Raw genomic sequence first — 19,475 nt, 5'->3', positions numbered from 1 at the left:
ATCGTTACAAAAAACGAACCACCGACTATTAAGGCAAACTACGAACGAGGCAAATCGCTACAAAACAAAGTTCTGTCTTGGCGGATTTTTACCACCGACGATCGTTCGCAAAAGTGGTACATCGTTGGAAACGATCGTTCGTACCAGGCTGGACATGCGCATTTCACTTTTTCTCCAAGGAACTTTACAATTTTATGCGCAGGCGCATTAAGTGCTTTTACGTGGTGTAACGTTCGTTCTAACGATGTGATCGTTACACACTTTTTACAACTAACTTTACTTCGGTCGTTCTTTCGTCAATTAAAAGAACGTTCGTCGTTGACAACGAACGATCGTTGTCGCATGTGTGTACGTAGCATAAGAATGGCAGAAGTTTCAATATTCCCCTTGAAAATCAATAGGTTAATTTTGATTTGCTGTTCTAGGCTCCAACTACATTTCTGAATATTAATTCGTCACCCAGTGGCCAACTGTGTCAAGTTTGGGAACCCTGCCATGTAAAAAAATTTAGTTGTTGGCACCGCCCACCAATCTAACCTTGACAGTCACTCAATTACCAAGTTTGATTGGCTGCTTTAGGCTCCACCTACTTTCCTGAATATTATTCCTTGTCATCCACTGACCAACTGTGTCAAGTTTGAAAACCCTGTCAATAACATTATGGCTAAAATCAATCTAACAAATCTGATTGGCTGCTTGTGGCTCCAGCCCCTTCAGTGAATTTGGACGCAAGTCACCCAATGTCTGACTGTGTCAGGCTTGAGGCCTCTGCCATTAACAGTGTAAGAATGCTAGCAATGTAAATATTCCCCTTGAAAATCAATAGGGGAATTTTGATTGGCTGTTGGCTCCACCCACATTTCTGAATATTAAGTTTAGTCACCCAGTGACCAACTGTGCCAAGTTTGGGAACCCTGCCATGTAAAAAATGTAGTTGTTGGCACTGCTCGCTTTTTCTAACTTTGACATACAGTCACTCAATTACCAAGTTTATGAGCTTTGGCGTCCTTGGTATCAATAATTTGTACTGCATATTCTCATTGAAATTAAACAAATCTGATTGGCTTTTTGTGGCTCCGCCCCTTTCTGAATTTGAACCCCAGTCACCCAGTGACTAACTGTACCAGGTTTGAGGCCTCAGCTCTTAACAGTGTAAGAATGGCAGCAGTTTGAATATTCCCCTTGAAAATCAACAGGTGAATTTTGATTGGCTGTTGTAGGCTCCACCCATTTTCCTGAATATTAATCCCAGTCACCCAGTGACCAACTGGGCAACGTTTGAGAACCCTGCCATTAACCGTGTAAAAATGTCTGCAGTTTATATTTGACCCTATTATATTTGTTTTTGGCTCCACCCACTTTTTGTAACCTTGACACACAATCACTCAATGACCAAGTGTGTGAGCTTTCAGGTTCCCGGCATCAAAAATGTGTGAATGGAAGCAGTTTACCCACCAAGGAAATCCGATTGGCTGTTAGTGGTCCCGCCCCTTTAGTAACTTTGGACCCCAGTCACCCAATGACCGACTAGCAAGTTTGAAGCCTCTGCCATTAACAGTGTAAGAATCTCAGCAATGTAAATATTCCCCTTGAAAATCAAGAGGTGAATATGGATTGGCTGTTGTAGTCTCCACCCACTTTCCTGAATATTAAGCCCATTCACCCAGTGACCAAGTGTGGCAAGTTTGAGAGCCCTGCTATTAGCAGTGTAAGAATGGCTGCAGTTTACATTTCCCATTCAAAATGAATGGCTGAAATTTAATTGGCTGTTTTATGCTCCGCCCACTTTTCCTGGATTTGTTACCTCGGTCACCAAGTGACAAACTGTGCCAAGTGTGGGGACTCTGGCTTGATTACTGTGAGAATGGCAGCCTTTTATATTTTTCCCATTGACATGAATGGGTGAAATCTGATTGGCTGTTTGTAGCTCCGCCCAGGTGTGCAGGGGGGACGCGAGACCCCCAGAACATATCATCCCAGGTAGTAAGGGATCTGTATACCAAGTTTCGTTCAAATCTGTCAAGGCGTTTTTGCGTGATCACGGCACATGCTACATCCGATGTTATGTATATAGATAGAAACACTAGTAGACCTAAGCCTGTTTAAAAAACGGGCTCTAGGTCTCTGTCACACTGCTGCATGTCAGTGCGCATGCGCGCGCGCCCACCCACGAACACGTCCGTCCTCCTATCCCAACGGCTGTCCGTGCTGCCCATGTGCAGTATTGCAAACGCACGGACACAGGGACAGGGTGACGCAGGGACACTTAGGGATTATTATATAGAATACCTCTTTACATACTTATTAAAAAAGTTCAGTCCCTAAGGTAACTATTTTATGTTTTGTTTTGTTTTTATTTGTAAATTTAAAGAAAAAAAAAAAGTTAAAGGAATACTGTAGGGGGGTCGGGGGAAAATGAGTTGAACTTACCCAGGGCTTCTAATGGTCCCCCGCAGACATCCTGCGCCCGCGCAGCCACTCACCGATGCTCCGGCCCCGCCTCCGGTTCACTTCTGGAATTTCAGACTTTAAAGTCGGAAAACCACTGCGCCTGCATTGCCATGCCCTCGCTCCTGCTGAGGTCATCAGGAGCGTACTGCGCAGGCCCAGTATGGTCTGTGCCTCCGCCGTGCGCTCCTGGTGACCTCAGCAGGAGCGAGAACACGGCAACGCAGTCGCAGTGGTTTTCAGACTTAAAAGTCTGAAATTCCAGAAGTGAACCGGAGGCGGGGCCGGAGCATCGGTGAGTGGCTGCGCGGGCGCAGGATGTCTGCGGGGGACCATTAGAAGCCCCATGCAAGTTAACTCCTTTTCCCCCGACCCCTCTACAGTATCCCTTTAACTATTGGGGAGTGAGGGAGGTCAGGGGTTAATTTTAAAATGTAAAAATAGGTCCTTAATTGAAAAAAAATGTAGATGTAATTTTACTATTTGGCCACAAGATGTCCTTGCAGCTGACTTCCATATGTGTAGTATTACTACACAAACAGGAGGCACTGCGCGGACGGTCTTTGTAAATGGCGGCGCCGTCTCATAGATGGCTGCAGTTATTCACACGGGGACTTAGACCATGATCTAGCGGCTAACAGTAACGAGCGTGGGTGGGCGAGTGGGAATGCGCAGCAGGGAGGGACGTAGTAGCAACGTCCCTTCACATGGCTATGGCATTTTGCAGTGACGTATTTACTAGTCCTGGGGGAGGGTAGGTGGTTAATCTATGAAACAGAGCAGAACTAATGACCCTTTGAACTTTCCTGCAGTAAAACCTTATCTGAAGTTGTCCTTCACTGTTTCTTTGATTTATAAGTGCTTCAGAAAACAGCACTGTAGCCAACCAAACTTGGGTCGAAGACCAGGGCTGTGGAGTCTGAGCAATTTTGGGTGCCTGGAGTCGGGGAAAAAATGCACCGACTCCTAATGAATTTAAACTGTAATTAAAATAGAAAATATGATAAAATGTTTTATTTCTCAGATAATAGTCATCATAAATAATTTATATATACAGTAATAGCTGTGCTTAGTCCACAAACATGAAATAAACTAATCAAAATGAATTACTTGTGCGGCTTCAATAAAGCAGTCCCCATATTTTTAAAGTCAGATATACACATCTGATTGTGACTGTACAGTACTGTATATATGTCTACACAGGAATATCTTATATATACTAAATAACATTTATTATTATTTATTGTATTTATAAAGCGCCAACATATTACGCAGCGCTGGATATTAATTTAGGTTACAGACAATATTTAGGGGTGACATTCAGCAATATGACAATACAGGAATACAAGAAAGACCAGATCATGCAGCACAGTATGAGTACAAGGTAATGCTTAGTCAGTCACTGGATGGAGCATGGAGATTAGGCAAGTTAGGTTCACTCAGATGCATAGCATGGGTGCACAGTAATGGAGGTGCATGATCAGGTAGGACACAAAAGGAGGAGGACTCTGCCCAAAGGCTTACACTCTAGAGGGAGAGGTAGGGACACGGGAGGTAGGGGACCAGAGTTCAGCTGCGGGTTTAGAGCAATTGTGAGGGGTGGTAGGCCAGAGTGAAAAGGTGAGTTTTGAGGGCCTTCTTGAAGGTGTTGAAGGAGGTGCATGCTGTAAGTATAAAGCCTGATGTGTAGCCGTGTCACTAATAGAGATGGGCAATGAGATGGAAATAATTCTGCATTGATGCTGATTTATGCAAATGAATGCACACTCTTTGCTCATAAAATCAAATAATTTGATATGTTAAAATTTGGTTTGGTGACTACAAATTAAAGGGTACCTGAGACAGATTAAAATAAAAGTGTTATGCATACCTGGAGCTTCCTCCAGCCCCCCTCAGGCCAATCAGTCCCTCGCTGTCCTCCTACGCCACCTGGATCTTCTGCTATGAGTCCCGGTAATTCAGCCAGTCAATGCTGTCAAGCCACGTGCCGTTCCTACAGCCAGGAGCATTCTGCACCTTTGCAATAGTGCTGCGCAGGTGTAGTATGCTCCCGGCGGCGGAGTGTGTGCATGCAAACTAAGCAAGACTGGCTCAAGTACCTGGACTCATAGCAGAAGATCCAGGTGGCGGAGGAGGACAGCGAAGGACTGATTATCCTGAAGGCGGCTGGAGGAAGCCCCAGGTATGTATAAAACTTTAATTTCATCTGTCTCAGGTTTACTCTTTTACACAGTAGTACTATACTCTACATATGCTCGCCCTACAGAGCTGCAGGGAATCCACTGAGAATGCTGTGCACATTGAACACAGAGGTGTTGTCTGTCACCCATAACCCTGGTTCAGATTGTGCATGAAGAATGTGTAATAGAGGAAGAATCTCCTCATCCCCCTGCAGAGTACCTGCACATCACTCTTACATGTACCCACACTTACATTGCCTAGGGCCTGATAGATGTTCTTTGTTCCGGTTTGTACCTTTTACTAGTACTCTTACCAAGTACTAGTTTTAGTCTATGACTAAAGGGAATAAATATGGCATATGTGTGTCTACATATATATCCTTCTCACTTCAGTTGTCTTTTAAAATTTCTAAGTGTTGGCAGTTAAGAGATGAATTTGATGTTACATACTTTCAATCAACAAGATTGTAATATGCAAATTAGAGGAGTCGGAGTCGAGGAGTCGGTGGAATCCTAAACTGAGGAGTCGGAGTCGGTGGATTTTTGTACCGACTCCACAGCCTTGTGAAGAGCTCAGAGAAGCTCTTTTGCATAGATAATAGTTAAGTGTCTTAACTCTTCCTGTACTGGAAACAAAATGAGACCCCTCTTTGCTACTAATGCTCTATTTCTTAGCTCTACTACACCTACAGATCTTTATCTCAAAAGTTTATTTTCACTTCAGATTCTCTTTAAAACAAGTCATGTCGTGTACTCCAACCTAGATAGACTTACTAGTTATAGGCTATACAGTTTCTGGCAGATCAGGTAAGCAGTCCTTGTCTTCCTGATAGTGATTATTTTCATCGTCTACAGCAGGGGTGGCACTCAATTATGTAAGAGGGCAAAAATCTAAGTCTAGGTCGTGGGCCAATTTTTTATTTCCTTCAGGATTTAAAGAGAATCTGTACTGTAAAATTCTTACAATAAAAAGCATACCATTTTATTCATTATGTTCTCCTGGGCCCCTCTGTGCTGTTTCTGCCACTCCCTGCTGCAATCCTGGCTTGTAATTGCCAGTTTTATGCAGTGTTTACAAACAAAAGACATAGCAAGTGATAGGCTGAGAGTAGCTCAGTGTGCGAGTCATAGAGTGTGCAGGGGGCCTGGAGAAGGGTGTGTATAGCTTCTATCCAATCACAAGCAGCACAGCACATTCTAGCCTGACTGCCTCAGCCCGACAGAGGAGAGAAGATTAGATCATATAATAGAGATAATACAGACCCTGTGCAAATAGGAAAGGCTGCAGTAAGACAGACCACATTAGAACAGCTATAGGAACTTATAGGATAGAAGAAATAAGGCTCAACATTTTGTTAGAGTCTCTTTAATATTAAACAGCCTCAAACGAAGTGGCATAACTATAGCTCCTCCCCTTCTGCAAAGTGGAGCAGTGTAGTACTTACCTGCTCCAGCATTGCTTTGGGTCTCTTCCTGACATCCACACGTGCTATGCTGCATACCTCTGGCTCCTAAGACATGTCACATGATCGGGAAAGGGAGGTATGCAGCTTGGGATATGTGACTTCTAGGAAGAACAGAAGAGACACAGCGCGTCGCTGGAGCAGGGAAATAGTAAACTACTCTACTGCACTACTCTGCTGTGTGGGGAGATGGTGTTGGGGGAAGGTGTGTGTGTGTGTGTGTGTGTGTGTTTTACCAGCCACATGGAGGGTTGAGAGATTTGGACCCCCAGAACTGTCTCCATGCTACTTGTATTTGGGGGGTGGGTGGGGGGTCTTGTGCCTGAAAAGCATCCCAGAGTGAATGGGGCCTTAGTGCAATAGCCCCATCATCACATATGACCAGACCTCATTCACCACTCCTTGCATGCAATGTACAGTGGGATGCAAAAGTTTGGGCAACCTTGTTAATCGTCATGATTTTCCTGAATAAATCGTTGGATGTTACAATGAAAAATGTAAGTTAAGTATATCATATAGGCGGCACACACAGTGATATTTAAGAATTGAAATGAAGTTTATTGAATTTACAGAAAGTGTGCAATAATTGTTTAACCATTTCAGCCTGCGGGTATTTTTAATCTTATGGACGAGAGTAATTTTCCCCTTTCAGCGCTCCTCCCTTTCATTCCCCAATAACTTTATCACTACTTCTCACAAATAAATGATCTATACCTTGTTTTTTACGCCACCATTTAGGCTTTCTTTGGGTGGTACATTATGTTAAAAATTATTTTATTGCAAATGCATTTTGACAGGAATACAAAAACAGTGAAAAAAAATCATTATTTCTCAGTTTTCGACCATTATAGTTTAAAAATACATGTACCGTAATTAACATTCACACATTTTATTTGCCCATTTGTCCCGGTTATTGCAACGTTAAAATTATGTCCCTAGTATAATGTATGGTGACAATATTTTATCTAGAAATAAAGGTGCATTTTTTCAGTTTTCCATCCATCACTAATTGTGACCCCGTTATTTAATAAGATGCCCTCTTGACATAGACATTTTTTTTCCCCTATAGTCAGTAGGTGTATTTTACTATTTGGCCACAAGTTGTCCCCGCTGAGCAAAATTCTATGTAGCGTACAATTACGCTACATAGGATACAATGTGTTGTTACATTGAAACAAGGGGAAGCGACGTAGGCTTCCGTTGGAAGCCTCCGATCACAGCGGCGGCGGGGAGATTATGAATGGAAAATAAATGTAACGATCGGGCGGCGGAAATGACGGCGGAAATGAGCTCCATTTACAGAATAAACACTGTCTTTGAACAAAAACAGTGTTTTTTCTCGGCGGACATGCCTGGATTGGCACAGGGGCTTTTGTCCCCTGCTGCCAATCCCCCCCCCCCCCTGCTAGCAGCAGCAGCGCAGGATCGCTTGCAGACACCCCAAACTGCAGGGACGTGACTAGCGCGTCTCTGCGGCTCTAGCACCTGCCGCAGCGGACGTGAAGCTCACGTCCGTGTGGCTGAAATGGTTAAACATTAGGCAGGTGCATAAATTTGGACACCACAAAAAAGAAATGAAATCAATATTTAGTAGATCCTCCTTTTGCAGAAATTACAGCCTCTAACGCTTCCTGTAGGTTCCAATGAGAGTCTGGATTCTGGTTGAAGGTATTTTGGACCATTCCTCTTTACAAAACATCTCTAATTTATTTAGGTTTGATGGCTTCCGAGCATGGACAGCTCTCTTTAAAGCACACCACATATTTTCAATTCTATTCAGGTCTGGCGACTGAGATGGCCATTCCAGAACATTGTACTTGTTCCTCTGCAGGAATGCCTTAGTGGGTTTTCAGCAGTGTTTAGGGTCATTGTCTTGTTGAAAGATCCAGCCCCGGCACAGCTTTAGCTTTTTCACTGATTCCTGGACATTGGTCTTTGGAATCTGCTGATAATGAGTGGAATCCATGCGTCCCTCAACATTGGCAAGATTCCCATTTCCTGCACTGGCCACACAGCCCCACAGCATGGAACCACCACCATATTTTACTGTAGGTAGCAGGTGGTTTTCTTGGAATGGTGTGTTGTTTTTCCTCCATGCATAACGCCTCTTGTTATGACCAAATGACTCTATTTTAGTTTCATCAGTCCACACAGCACCTTATTCCAAAATGAAACTGGCTTATCCAAATGTGCTTTAGCATACCTTTGTGCTGTGGGCGGAGAAAAGGCTTCCTCTGCATACAGCATCTCCTTGTGTAAAATGCGCCGAATAGTTGAACGATGCACATTGACTCCGTCTGCAGCAAGATGATGTTATAGGTCTTTGGTGCTGGTCTGTGGGTTGACTCTGACTGTTCTCACCATTCGTCGCTTCTGTCTATCCGAGATTTTTCTTGGTCTGCCACTTCGAGCCTTACCTTGAACTGAGCCTGTGGTCTTCCATTTCATCAATATGTTCCTAATTGTGGAAACAGACAGCTGAAATCTCTGAGACAGCTTTCTGTATCTTTCCTTTAAACCATGATGGTGAACAATCTTTGTCTTCAGGTCATTCGAGAGTTGTCTTGAGACCCCCATTTTGCTGCTCGTCAGAGAAAATTAAGAGGGAAACTTACAATTGACCACCTTAAATACTCTTTTCAAAATTGGATTCTCCTGTGTATGTAGGTGAGGGGTCACTGAGCTTACCAAGCCAATGTGAGTTCCAATAATTAGTTATAAAGATTTTGGAATCAATAAAATGACAACAGTGCCCAAATTTATGCACCTGCACCTGACAGAAGGAACCAATGGTGAGAACAGTCAGTCAACGCACAGACCAGCACCAAAGACCTACATCATCTTGCTGCAGATGGAGTCACTGTCTTGTCAAAGTTTAGAGACCCATGGATTCCACTCAGTATCAGCTGATTCTGGAGACCAATGTCCAGGAATCCGTATCAAAACTGAAGCTGCGCCGGGGCTGGATCTTTCAACAAGACAGCAACCATAGACACTGCTCAAAATCCACTAAGGCATTCATGCAAAGGAACAAGTACAACGTTCTGGAATGGCCATTTAAGTCCCCAGACCTGAATATAATTGAAAATCTGTGGTGTGAGTAAGAGAGCTGTCCATGCTCGGAAGCCATCAAACATGAATGAACTAGAGATGTTTTGTAAAGATGAATGGTCCAAAATACCTTCAACCAAAATCCAGACTCTCATTGGAACCTACAGGAAGTGTTTAGAGGCTGTAATTTCTGCAAAAGGAGGATCTACTAAATATTGATTTAATTTCTTTTTTTTATACACCTGCCTAATTTTGTGTACACCTTTATTGTACACTTTCTGTAAATCCAATTATCTTCATACATCACTGTGTCTCTCCTATATGATATATTTAACTGACATTTTTTAACGTAACAACCAACCAGTTATACAGGAAAATCATGACGGTTAACAAGGTTGTCCAAACGTTTGCATCCCGCTGTTTGTGACTTCTGCTTGATATACACAAGGTGCAGGAGAAGAGTGTCGACTAGCTTGCACAGACTTAACTGAACAATCGGGGATTCATTTAACCACTTCAGCACCACAGGGTTTTTTGCTTAAAAACCAGAGCAATTTTCACATTTCAGCGCTCCTCCCATTCATTCACCAATAACTTTATTGCTACTCATCAGATGTAAATGATCTATATCTTGTTTTTTTGCCACAAATTATGCTTTTGTAAGGGTGATATTTGCTTTTAGTAATTATGTTGTTATCTGTGCATTTTAAAGGGAAAAATGAGAAAAAAAAAGAAAAAACACTATTTCTCCATTTCCTTCCACTATAGGTTTCAAATAAACAATGTTACCATAGGTAAAACCCACACATTGTATTTGCTAATTTGTCCTGGTTATCTCAACATTTAAATAATGTTCCTAGTACAATGTATGGTGATAATATATTAATTTCTGGTTTGTGTTTTTTGTTTTCTCATTGTACTCTATCAGTAATTAAAAGCCCTTATCTTCATGATTAACAGTAATACACTCTCATGGCATACATATTTTAAAAGCTAAGTCCCTAGGGTAACTATTTATGTATTCTCAATGCTGTCACTTTTGTTTTGTTTTTTTTACAAGTATTTATTTAGGGGTATAGAGTACATGAAAATAACAGTTTTATTGCTTTTCATTCAGTTTTCTGGTAAAAAAAAAATCACATGACTTATCCCTCAGTTGTCAAACAACACAAAATCTATTCTCTCACTTGTCACGGTTAAAATGATACCCTATATACATAATCAGATAGCTTATTGGGCATACAGCACACTGTTTACCACAAGTACGCCTATCTACCCCCCTGAGCTTCAGATGAAGTTTTGTGGGGAGTAGATAAGCGTAGCAAGGGATTCAAAGTGGTTAATGAGAAACTGTAACCAAGAATTGAACTTCATCCCAATCAGCAGCTGATACCCCCTTTCCCATGAGAAATCTTTTCCTTTTCTCAAACTTGCCTGCTATTGGTCATAGCACTACAGTTACTGGCTTTGTGACGCTCAGTGCGGTAGAAAACTACGTACCGAATATAAGTCAACCCAATGTATAAGTCGACCCTGAAAATTGACCATCCAAAACACTCTGTTGCGCTACTGTGGCTACCAATATCCACCCGGTGTCCTCAGGACGTCCTCTTTTGTCTCTTGTATACAAGATAGCCGGCTCCAATATCCACAGAGTATGTAGGAGACAAAAGATACCCAGGGACTCCCTCAGTGGGAAGTAAATAGTATAAAGACTTAAATCAAATGTTTTCAGATAAAAACAGCAGTAAAATACTCGCTTCTATGGGTCCTAAACCACTTGGGACCCACTGGCAAAGATCACTTTCCACCCTTGTGGTACTAAAGCATCAATCAAATGGTCCTCATTAGTTTATGCCTGCTCTCAGCCCGACCGGTTTCGGCAACCTGCCGTCCTCAGGGGTGCGATGAGCCTGGACTTTTGTGGTGTTCCCTATGTTTTACAGTGTATGCGTACATATAGGGTTAGATTGTTTTATAGAAGTACCTCAAAACATTAAAGACTTCTAATTGCAAGGTGGAGTTTGGAGTTGTTTAGATTTATGTCCACTGCGTTTTAGGTGTCCCATCGTAAACTCATTTTATTTCTACATTGCAGCAGCCAAACACGTTTGGCTCATTGGACATGGTTTGATAGATGAAGCTAAAAAACGTGCTCATCAGATGCCTTATGGCCCTAACCTGGGGCTACAGCAGGAAAACGTTACCGTTCATTGGTTTGGCGATCCAGGGATGCAGTGGCTTGACCTACTGCCAGAGCTGAAGAAAATGGATCTCCATATGAAGCCTCCAGACGTCCTTCTCATCCAATTGGGATATAATGTGAAACGTACAAAATTCGTACACGAAACCCTGATTAAAGTTTTTCAATCTGATCTGACTGCGATCAGCACCCGATATAGCAACACGGCGGTCATGTGGTCATCTATGCTCCCCTCCATCACTGAAAAAAAGGATTTGCAGCGTCAGAAATTGAACAAGGCTCTTGCGGACTCTGCCACCGTGGGCCGGTACACCGTGATATCCCACCCTCTGCTGGAGTTCGAGATGCAAAAACGTTGGAAGATGCTATACAGAAATGCGACACCGCCACATGACTCCAGGCCTTGCGACACTGAAATGGACATTCTTAATAAGGATTTTAAGAATGCCATACGGAAAGCAATAACCAGAGTTTAAACAGCTGTGGCGTTTTAGTGGTTGACCTGTCGGCATGGTGGGTGTAAATCTCTTGCGCACCCAACAGTTGGTTGGATTTCATGGAACAACCCCACATCTACATCACATCTGCAAATGTTCTACCAAATGAGCTGAAAAAAAAATGTTTCTTCTACCCTCTAATTTTCTAAAGGACAACTAATCAATAAAATATAAAATTCTGTAAACTACATATACTTCTAGAACTATTGAGAAGTGATCAGACAGAGCTTTCTTTAGGCTAGGGGTGTCAACCTCAAAAACACAGTGGTCCGACATTGAAAACTGGGACCAAGCTGGGGACCACACTCAATGTCTAGTGACCACCTCTTTCCTTTATACAGTTCCCTAGTGTCTAATAGCTCCCCTCCCCTATACAGTTTCGTGATATCTTAGGCGTGGGGTATAGTGGTTAAGGTTAGCCATCCAAAGGGTAGAGGTTAAAGAGGAACTTCAGCCTAAACAAACATACTGTCATTAAAAGTTACATTAGTTATGTTAATTAAAATAGATAGGTAATATAATCTCTTGCTCACCCCGCTTAAAAAGAACAGGCAAATGTTTGATTTCATCTGGGCAGCCATCTTTTTGGTTGAAAGGAGATGATTGGGCGTATGAGACACCGTTCCATCTCTCCTGTGTCCTGATCACTCCTCCCAGCTGCGTACGCTAGGTAATGAGAACAACATCAGAAACCCCATCATGCTTTGCACAGCATCGGGAAAAATGCCCGGGCAGATTTGTTTGATGGGGCGGAGCTTAGTTTTTGTGCAGCTAAAAATTAGGCTTGGGTAAGAAAAACAAAGTTCTGATGCTGTGAAACTGTTTAACACCAAGCCTTTTCAGTGCTGCTGAGTAGATTTTTAGTCTGGAGGTTCACTTTAAAAAGTCTGAAGCCAAAATCAAATCTTCTTTTTACCTTCTAATTGGCTTAAGCAGTATAGGTAGAGCTGAAATGCTGCATTGCTGCGGCAGAACAAGGTTTTATTACCCCCCAAATCTCCAGGGGAAAATTCAGGCAGCTCTTCCTGAAAGAGGCAGAGCTTAGTGCTGACATAACAGGTATCTGGTTTACTGGGCACCACTTTCAGTTGTTCGTGCTATTTTGTTCTTGTTGTGTGTTAAAGGATACAGTACCCGAGCTGTAAACTGACAGCTTTTACTTACCTGGAGCATCTTCCAGTCCCTGTAGTCTTGTAGGTCCCTCGCTGTCCTCCCAGTCCCCTTCGTTGATGTGCTGTGCTGCCTGGTAAAGTGCGCAACTCAGCTGAATCATGCGCTGAGCTGGTGGCGCACCTCCTTGACTGCGCTTCTGTGGCCGGAAGTGTTCTTCGCACATGCAGTCATGAGTCTTGATGAATGCGCAAAATGCTCCTAACCATAGTAAACTTTAAAGGGATGCGACCACCAGTATTTAACAAATATATCAAACGAACCTCCCCCTAAGGAATGTTCATAAATGGTGTGGGCTTTGGCAGTGAGCATTTACTTACCATTGGAGGGGGGGGGGGTTTGTCCCAATTCCCCCGTCCATATGTGCTCTGCAAGCTTTCCTTTCCCCGTGCTGCAGCTCAAAGTTGTGGCTGTGATGTCACATGTCCTTGGGCTGCCATAATGCATGCCAGCACCCCTATGATAAGTAAATGCCCCCCCCCCCCCATGCCCAAACTACCGTTTATGAACCTCTCTTTGGGGGGGGGGAGGTTCGTTTTGATGTATTTTGATAACCTAAGAGCAACCGGGTGCTCGGTTAACTTTAGGTTAGAGTTTGGCAGTGGAGGGTAGAGAAGGAAAGGTTAGGATGGGGCTGGCACTGGCATTGCTGAAGTGGAGGGTAGTCACTAGTCAGAAGTAACAGGAAGTTTCAGGGAAGTGGTTCCCATCTTCTAAACCTGATGTCCTGTGCCCAGATCGCCAGATGCCTGGATGTTCATTTACACCTGAGTTGCCGTCCAGAAGGGACATGTGAAGTTTCATGTGGATGTCCACCGTCTGTCACTAGCAGCTACACAGGAGCAGCCCCTGTGACTGCAGGGGACCCAGAGCTGTAAGGGGGGCCCCAGCTACTATTTCACTGCCTCCGATACAGGGGTCAATCCTTCAGATCAGGTGTTTTTGTGGCTACACTTGGTATGGGTTTGAAGATTACAATGTCCACACTTGTCTTATGACCCTTGTGAGATGTGTCCCAGGCTTTGAAGGTTACAAGGGGTTGGCAAGGGAAAGGGTGTGAACAATGGTGGCAGAATTTATAGTTACACCACTGGTCACTGGGTTAAGTTACTTAAATGGTAAGGCTAAATAACAGGTTATGTAGTGTCTGCAATAGACAACACTCTGAATGCAACCAGTACGTGAAATGAAGACCTTGCCACTCAGGCCTCCCTGTACATGCACAGCTCTACTCTCTGCACTCAGCTGGCTGTAGGGAATGATTTACCTCTGGTGATATCACAGCCATTATAAATATGTATAACTGGTGAGAATAGATATTCATTTCACCGCAAACAAAACTGTAATTTTTTTCCTGCAGTCCAGCTACTTTGTGACAGTGTATTCTTTGTTGATTTAAAAATGAATTCCACCCGTTGCCATGCGTGTAGGTGTGTGCAGTGATGTCACTAATATTTCCCAGAATCCTCCTCTGTATTTCCTTTTAAAGTCATGCATGTCTGGGCTGTTGAGCCCCGCTGTTCCTTGCCAAGACAGGTGTGTCTATAAAAATTCCATAAGAGAAGCTACAGAGAAGGTCTCAGGGCAGGTGGCTCTCATATCTGTCTGCACACAGTCATGCCATTATTTAGGGATGGGCAAAGCTCACTTGTAAGCAGTTACTTTTCTCCTTTTGTGATTCTATTAGTTATTGTAGTAAGTCTTGGCATGATTAGACTGGTGATTCCTGTGTTACAGTGCTGTTTGACTGTGATAACAATGTTGATTTAAATAAAATGTGGTAGTTACTTTTAACACCAAAGAGTTGTGATCTGATTTCATGACTTGTGGGCCATATAGGTTCCATTTATCAGCCATACATTTTACAGACATCATTGCGTGAAGAGTAAAATGGAAGCGCTCTGAAACCAGGCTGTACGTGCTTAAAGGGGAACTTAACCAAAAAAAGTCACTAAATCGAGCCTCCTTATCCCTTTGAAATGAATGATTAGACACAAAACACTTGTGAAGGGCAATATAAAAGTAGATATATTTGTGCAATACAACTATGAATAAAGGAGAATGGCAGGCTCCATCTTGCAGCTTTCTCCGTCCATCCCATCTTGCAGCTCTCACTCCATGGGAGGTGCAGAGTCTGATTCTGTGGGCGGTGTTACAGTTGGCGTTAGACATACCCATTCACGCCCACAGAATGAGATTTGCAGCCCAGTGTCATGAGGTCATCATCAGTCGCCCTGTTACAGGAAACTGACAGCTGTGGCTTCTGCTGTACTGGCACACGCCTGCACTGTACTGGCACACGCCTTGATAAAGTATTATTTTTTCTCTAACTATGCCTCCTGCCGTATGAGATCTTGTGCTGTCATCCTGTAGTCTTGCAGCTCTCCCCATTCGTGTTGTGCCAGATCCCGTATCATGTCCTGTAGTCATGCAGCTCTCCCCTTTCGTATCCTGTCCGGCAGAGGTAGGGGGGTAACACTGCAGAGGGAACCCCTGCCTTCTCTTTCTCGTAGATGTCACGCAGGGGGAATCCCCTTCATCATCCGGCCGCCCTTGTCCTCCCCTGTAGGTAGCTTGACAGAGGGAATCCCCTCTTATGTCACCACCCCCTGCAAGCCCCCCTTCTCCTACCAGTACATAGGGCATGTAAGCCTCATTTGAATCACTCGTTATTACTCGTGATTCAGGTCAGTGATCATCCCAGCTCTCATACACACTAAGTAAGAGAGGTTAGGCGCTTCACAGTGTAAAAAAGAGTGAACAGGTTTTTTCCCCCAAAAAATGATATATATATGCTTCACTCTTTATAAAACTGACCAAATGTCCACTAAAAAAAACATGACACGCACGCATATGCTTCACTGATATTACTTCACTCTTGCTAATTTCAGGAAAAACAATTTTTTGCCCCAAAAAAACCCTTTTAGATACACAATCGCCTCCTCTCGTTATCAATTCACATACACACTAAGGCACTGTTCAGACTGTCAGCGTTTGTAGAACGTGTATAAGTTCAAAGAAACGCAAGTTGAAAAACGCATGCGTTTTCTTGGTTTTGAATGCGTTTTCTATTGCGTTTTGCACACACACACGTGACCTGGGAAACAGAAAAGAATTATCGGAGTCGCAGAGGGAAACGTACGCTAAAACGCAATAGTAGGTGTTTTTGATACACGGCCATAGACTTTTATTGCGTCCGTTTCTGTGCGTGACGCACAGAACTGCGGGCAGCAATGCGGATGAGAAACGTATGCGTCTCATACGCATACATGTGAGCGAGGCCATTAGAAAACATTAGTAGCCGTTTCTATGCGTAAAATCTTTCTGTATGCGTTCTGTAACAACGGCTAGGAACGCACATAGTCTGAACGGGCTTTAAGAGAGGTTTGGCACGTCACAGTGTAAAAAAAGACTGAACAGGTTTTTTCCAAAAATCATAAATATATATGCTTCACTCTTTATAAAACTGACCAAATGTCCACTAAAAAAACATGACAGCACGCATATGCTTCACTGATATTACTTGACTCTTGCTAATTTAACCACTTCACCACTGAGGGGTTTTACCCCCTGACCACCAGAGCAATTTTCACCTTTCAGCGCTCCTTCCATTCATTCGTCTATAACTTTATCATTACTTATCGCAATGAAATGAACTATATCTTGTTTTTTCCGCCACCAATTAGGCTTTCTTTAGGTGGGACATTATGCCAAGAATTATTTTTTTCTAAATGTGTTTTAATGGGAAAATAGGAAAAATGTGGGGAAAAAAAAAATTATTTTTCAGTTTTCGGCCATTATAGTTTTTAAATAATGCATGCTACTGTAATTAAAACCCATGAATTTTATGTGCCCTTTTGTCCCGGTTATAAAACCGTTTAAATTATGTCCCTATCACAATGTTTGGCGCCAATATTTCATTTGGAAATAAAGGTGCATTTTTTTCAGTTTTGCGTCCATCCCTAATTACAAGCCCATAGTTTATAAAGTAACAGTGTTATACCCTCTTGACTTAAATATTTAAAAAGTTCAGTCCCTAAGGTAACTAATTATGTATTTTTTTTAATTGTAAATTTTTGAATTTTTTTTTAATTACAAAAAAAAAAAAAAAAAAAAAAAAAGGGGAGTGTGGGAGGTAATGAGTTAATTTTTTGTGTAAAAGTCATTTATTTGTATGTGAAAAATGTGTAGGGTGTAGTTTACTATTTGGCCACAAGATGGCCACAGTAACTTTTTGCTTTATTGCGACCTCCAAGCCTCCTTCCGGAAGCTTGGAGGAAGAATAAGGAGGCTGGATACGTGAGTTTCTTCTCACAATGATCGCGCTGCCCATAGGAGAGCAGCGGGTCATTGTGGGGCTTAGATCAACGAACGGGAATGGATTTTCCCGTTCATTGATCTCCGGGCGAGCGGGCGGCGGCGTGTTTACTAGCGGCGGGCGGCGTGTTTACGAGTGGGAGCGCGGACAGCGTCAGGAACGCGGAAAGTACGTGTTTCTCCGTCCCTGGTTTTTAAAGGATGGAAAAAGGGGCGGAGAAATACGTACGCGCGGGGGTAAAGTGGTTAAGGAAAAACTTTGTGGGTTGCTTTTTGGCAAAAAAAAAAATCTCCCCCCTCTCGTTATCAGTTCACATACACACTAATAGAGGTTTGACGCTTTACAGTGTAAAGAGGATATGTTTTTAGTGGACATTTGTTTAGTTTTATATAGAGTGAAGCATTAACAGTAAAGTATATATATATGTATTCATATTTTTCCTGGGAAAAACTTGTTCAGTCCTTTTCACACTGTGAAGCAATATAAGCGCTTTTATGAGCACTTTTTAGCCATCAGAACTTTCTGAGAGCTTTTTAAAAAGGGCTCCCATTGACATACATTAAAATCGCGATCGCTCAGAAAAGCGCTTATAGCGTGTCTGAGACCTTATGCAGAGAAGGGGGGAAATGGTGAGGAGATAAAAGCTGAAAGAGAAGGAAGAAGATAGTTAAGTGACGAGACAATATGCTCTGTACAGCACTTCGAAAGATGGCGCTATATAAATCCTATATAATACGCAACTGTCCCTGCGTACAGCGCATGTGCGCAGCACGGACCCAGCCTCACACACACGGGTCCAGGGAGCCGAGCGGGCGGCGTGTGAGCGGACGGCCGGATGTGTAGCGGGCGGCCAGGTGAGCGGTGGGTGGCGGGCGCGCGTGCCGCGAAAAACAGACCTAGAGACAGTTTTTAAATGGGCTTAGGACCGCTAGTACTAAATAATAAATATTAATTTGCCTCACCAGGATTGCACTTTTATTTAACTTTCCTGTATGACAAGACACAGCCAGCCAGCACTAGGGGAAGAGGGAAATAAAGGTGAATGAGGGAGGGCTGGTGCCCACCAAGAGGGTTTCTGAGCGTTTTTCAAATCAACAGTGATTTGAAAAGCGCTTGGCTGATGTTACCCTATGACAGTGTTCTCACAGTAGCGTTGTGATTTTTTTCAAACACGCAAACATACTGCATGTAGCTTTTTTTTGGAGCGATTCATTCAAAAATTGCTCTGAAAATCGCTTCACAAAATCGCACTCACAAATTGCTAGTGATTGCTATTGTGATTTTGGCGTGCACTAGTCCAGAAAGAAGAGGTATAGGGAGAAATTGAGAATGGCCTGAGATGGAGCAGAGAGCTAATCTGTATTGCAGTCCCACATCACACAGAGGCTACTTGCCTGTAATAGGACTCCTGTCCCTGCCAGTCTCTCACACAAGTCAGAAAGCAGCCTTCCTGGAGTCTAGGGACTGTCAAAAACTTTTCAACTTGTTTAACCCCTTATCGGCACATCCAGTCATTATAACAATGAAGAAAGACCAGACAGATTTTTGCCAACGGACCCTCCATGCACAGCTCTGCATCATGTTGCCTTCTAATTGCACTTTTATCAGCTAGCCCAGTGTTTCCAATTGCCTTACAACAAGTTAGTTTCTCCAGTCCCTCAGCTGCTGTCAGGCCTCACAGGCGCCTTCTGATGACTCAGTGTCAACAAACAAAGCTGCAGGGGATTTGCATAAGCCGGTGAAAGTCTCTGATTGATCTCTGTGGGCCTGCAGGGCAGTTGCCTCATGGTGGCCGCGTCCGCTCACGTTGGGCATGGTCAGGCCTCTGGCGGCGCCTGTCCTCCATGCTGGAGGGGGCTGGAGAGGGGGCTGAGGGGGCTGGAGAGACCAGTTCAGGTGAGCTCGCATATGACCATTGGTCCATTCAAACCAGCAAAGTTTCCCATCAGGTCCGCCTAAGCATAGGGGACCTATGATTGGTTGGTGATTGTCAATATGGGAGTGGTGTATGTATAGGTGGGGTATATAAACCGGTGTACTGTGTGTATCTATTGAGTCTGTCACATGCTTGATAAAGAAATGCTTTTCGAAATGTCGCATCTTTGTGACTGGCTATTCTGATGAAACTTTAATAAAGCGCTATAA

General features: G+C 43.3%; 1 protein-coding gene across 7 annotated transcripts in view; it reads left to right on the top strand.

The window, feature by feature from the left end:
* The window catches only part of LOC137524253 (nuclear factor 7, brain-like), a 157,831-nt gene that overhangs the window by 59,842 nt on the left and 78,514 nt on the right, over window positions 1-19,475 (top strand). Inside the window, exon 16 of one of the 7 annotated variants that reach the window (XM_068243903.1) lies at window positions 11,241-15,005. The exons of the other annotated variants lie outside the window; for them this stretch is intronic. Within the exon in view, the coding sequence (XP_068100004.1) occupies window positions 11,241-11,821 (581 nt within the window). The 3' untranslated portion in view covers window positions 11,822-15,005. Of the gene's footprint in view, window positions 1-11,240; window positions 15,006-19,475 lie in introns of those variants that run through there. 7 annotated transcript variants of the gene reach the window in all.

Source organism: Hyperolius riggenbachi, chromosome 7 (assembly GCF_040937935.1).
Source record: "Hyperolius riggenbachi isolate aHypRig1 chromosome 7, aHypRig1.pri, whole genome shotgun sequence".
Taxonomy (NCBI): domain Eukaryota; kingdom Metazoa; phylum Chordata; class Amphibia; order Anura; family Hyperoliidae; genus Hyperolius; species Hyperolius riggenbachi.
This window is presented reverse-complemented; position numbering and strand designations above follow the sequence as displayed.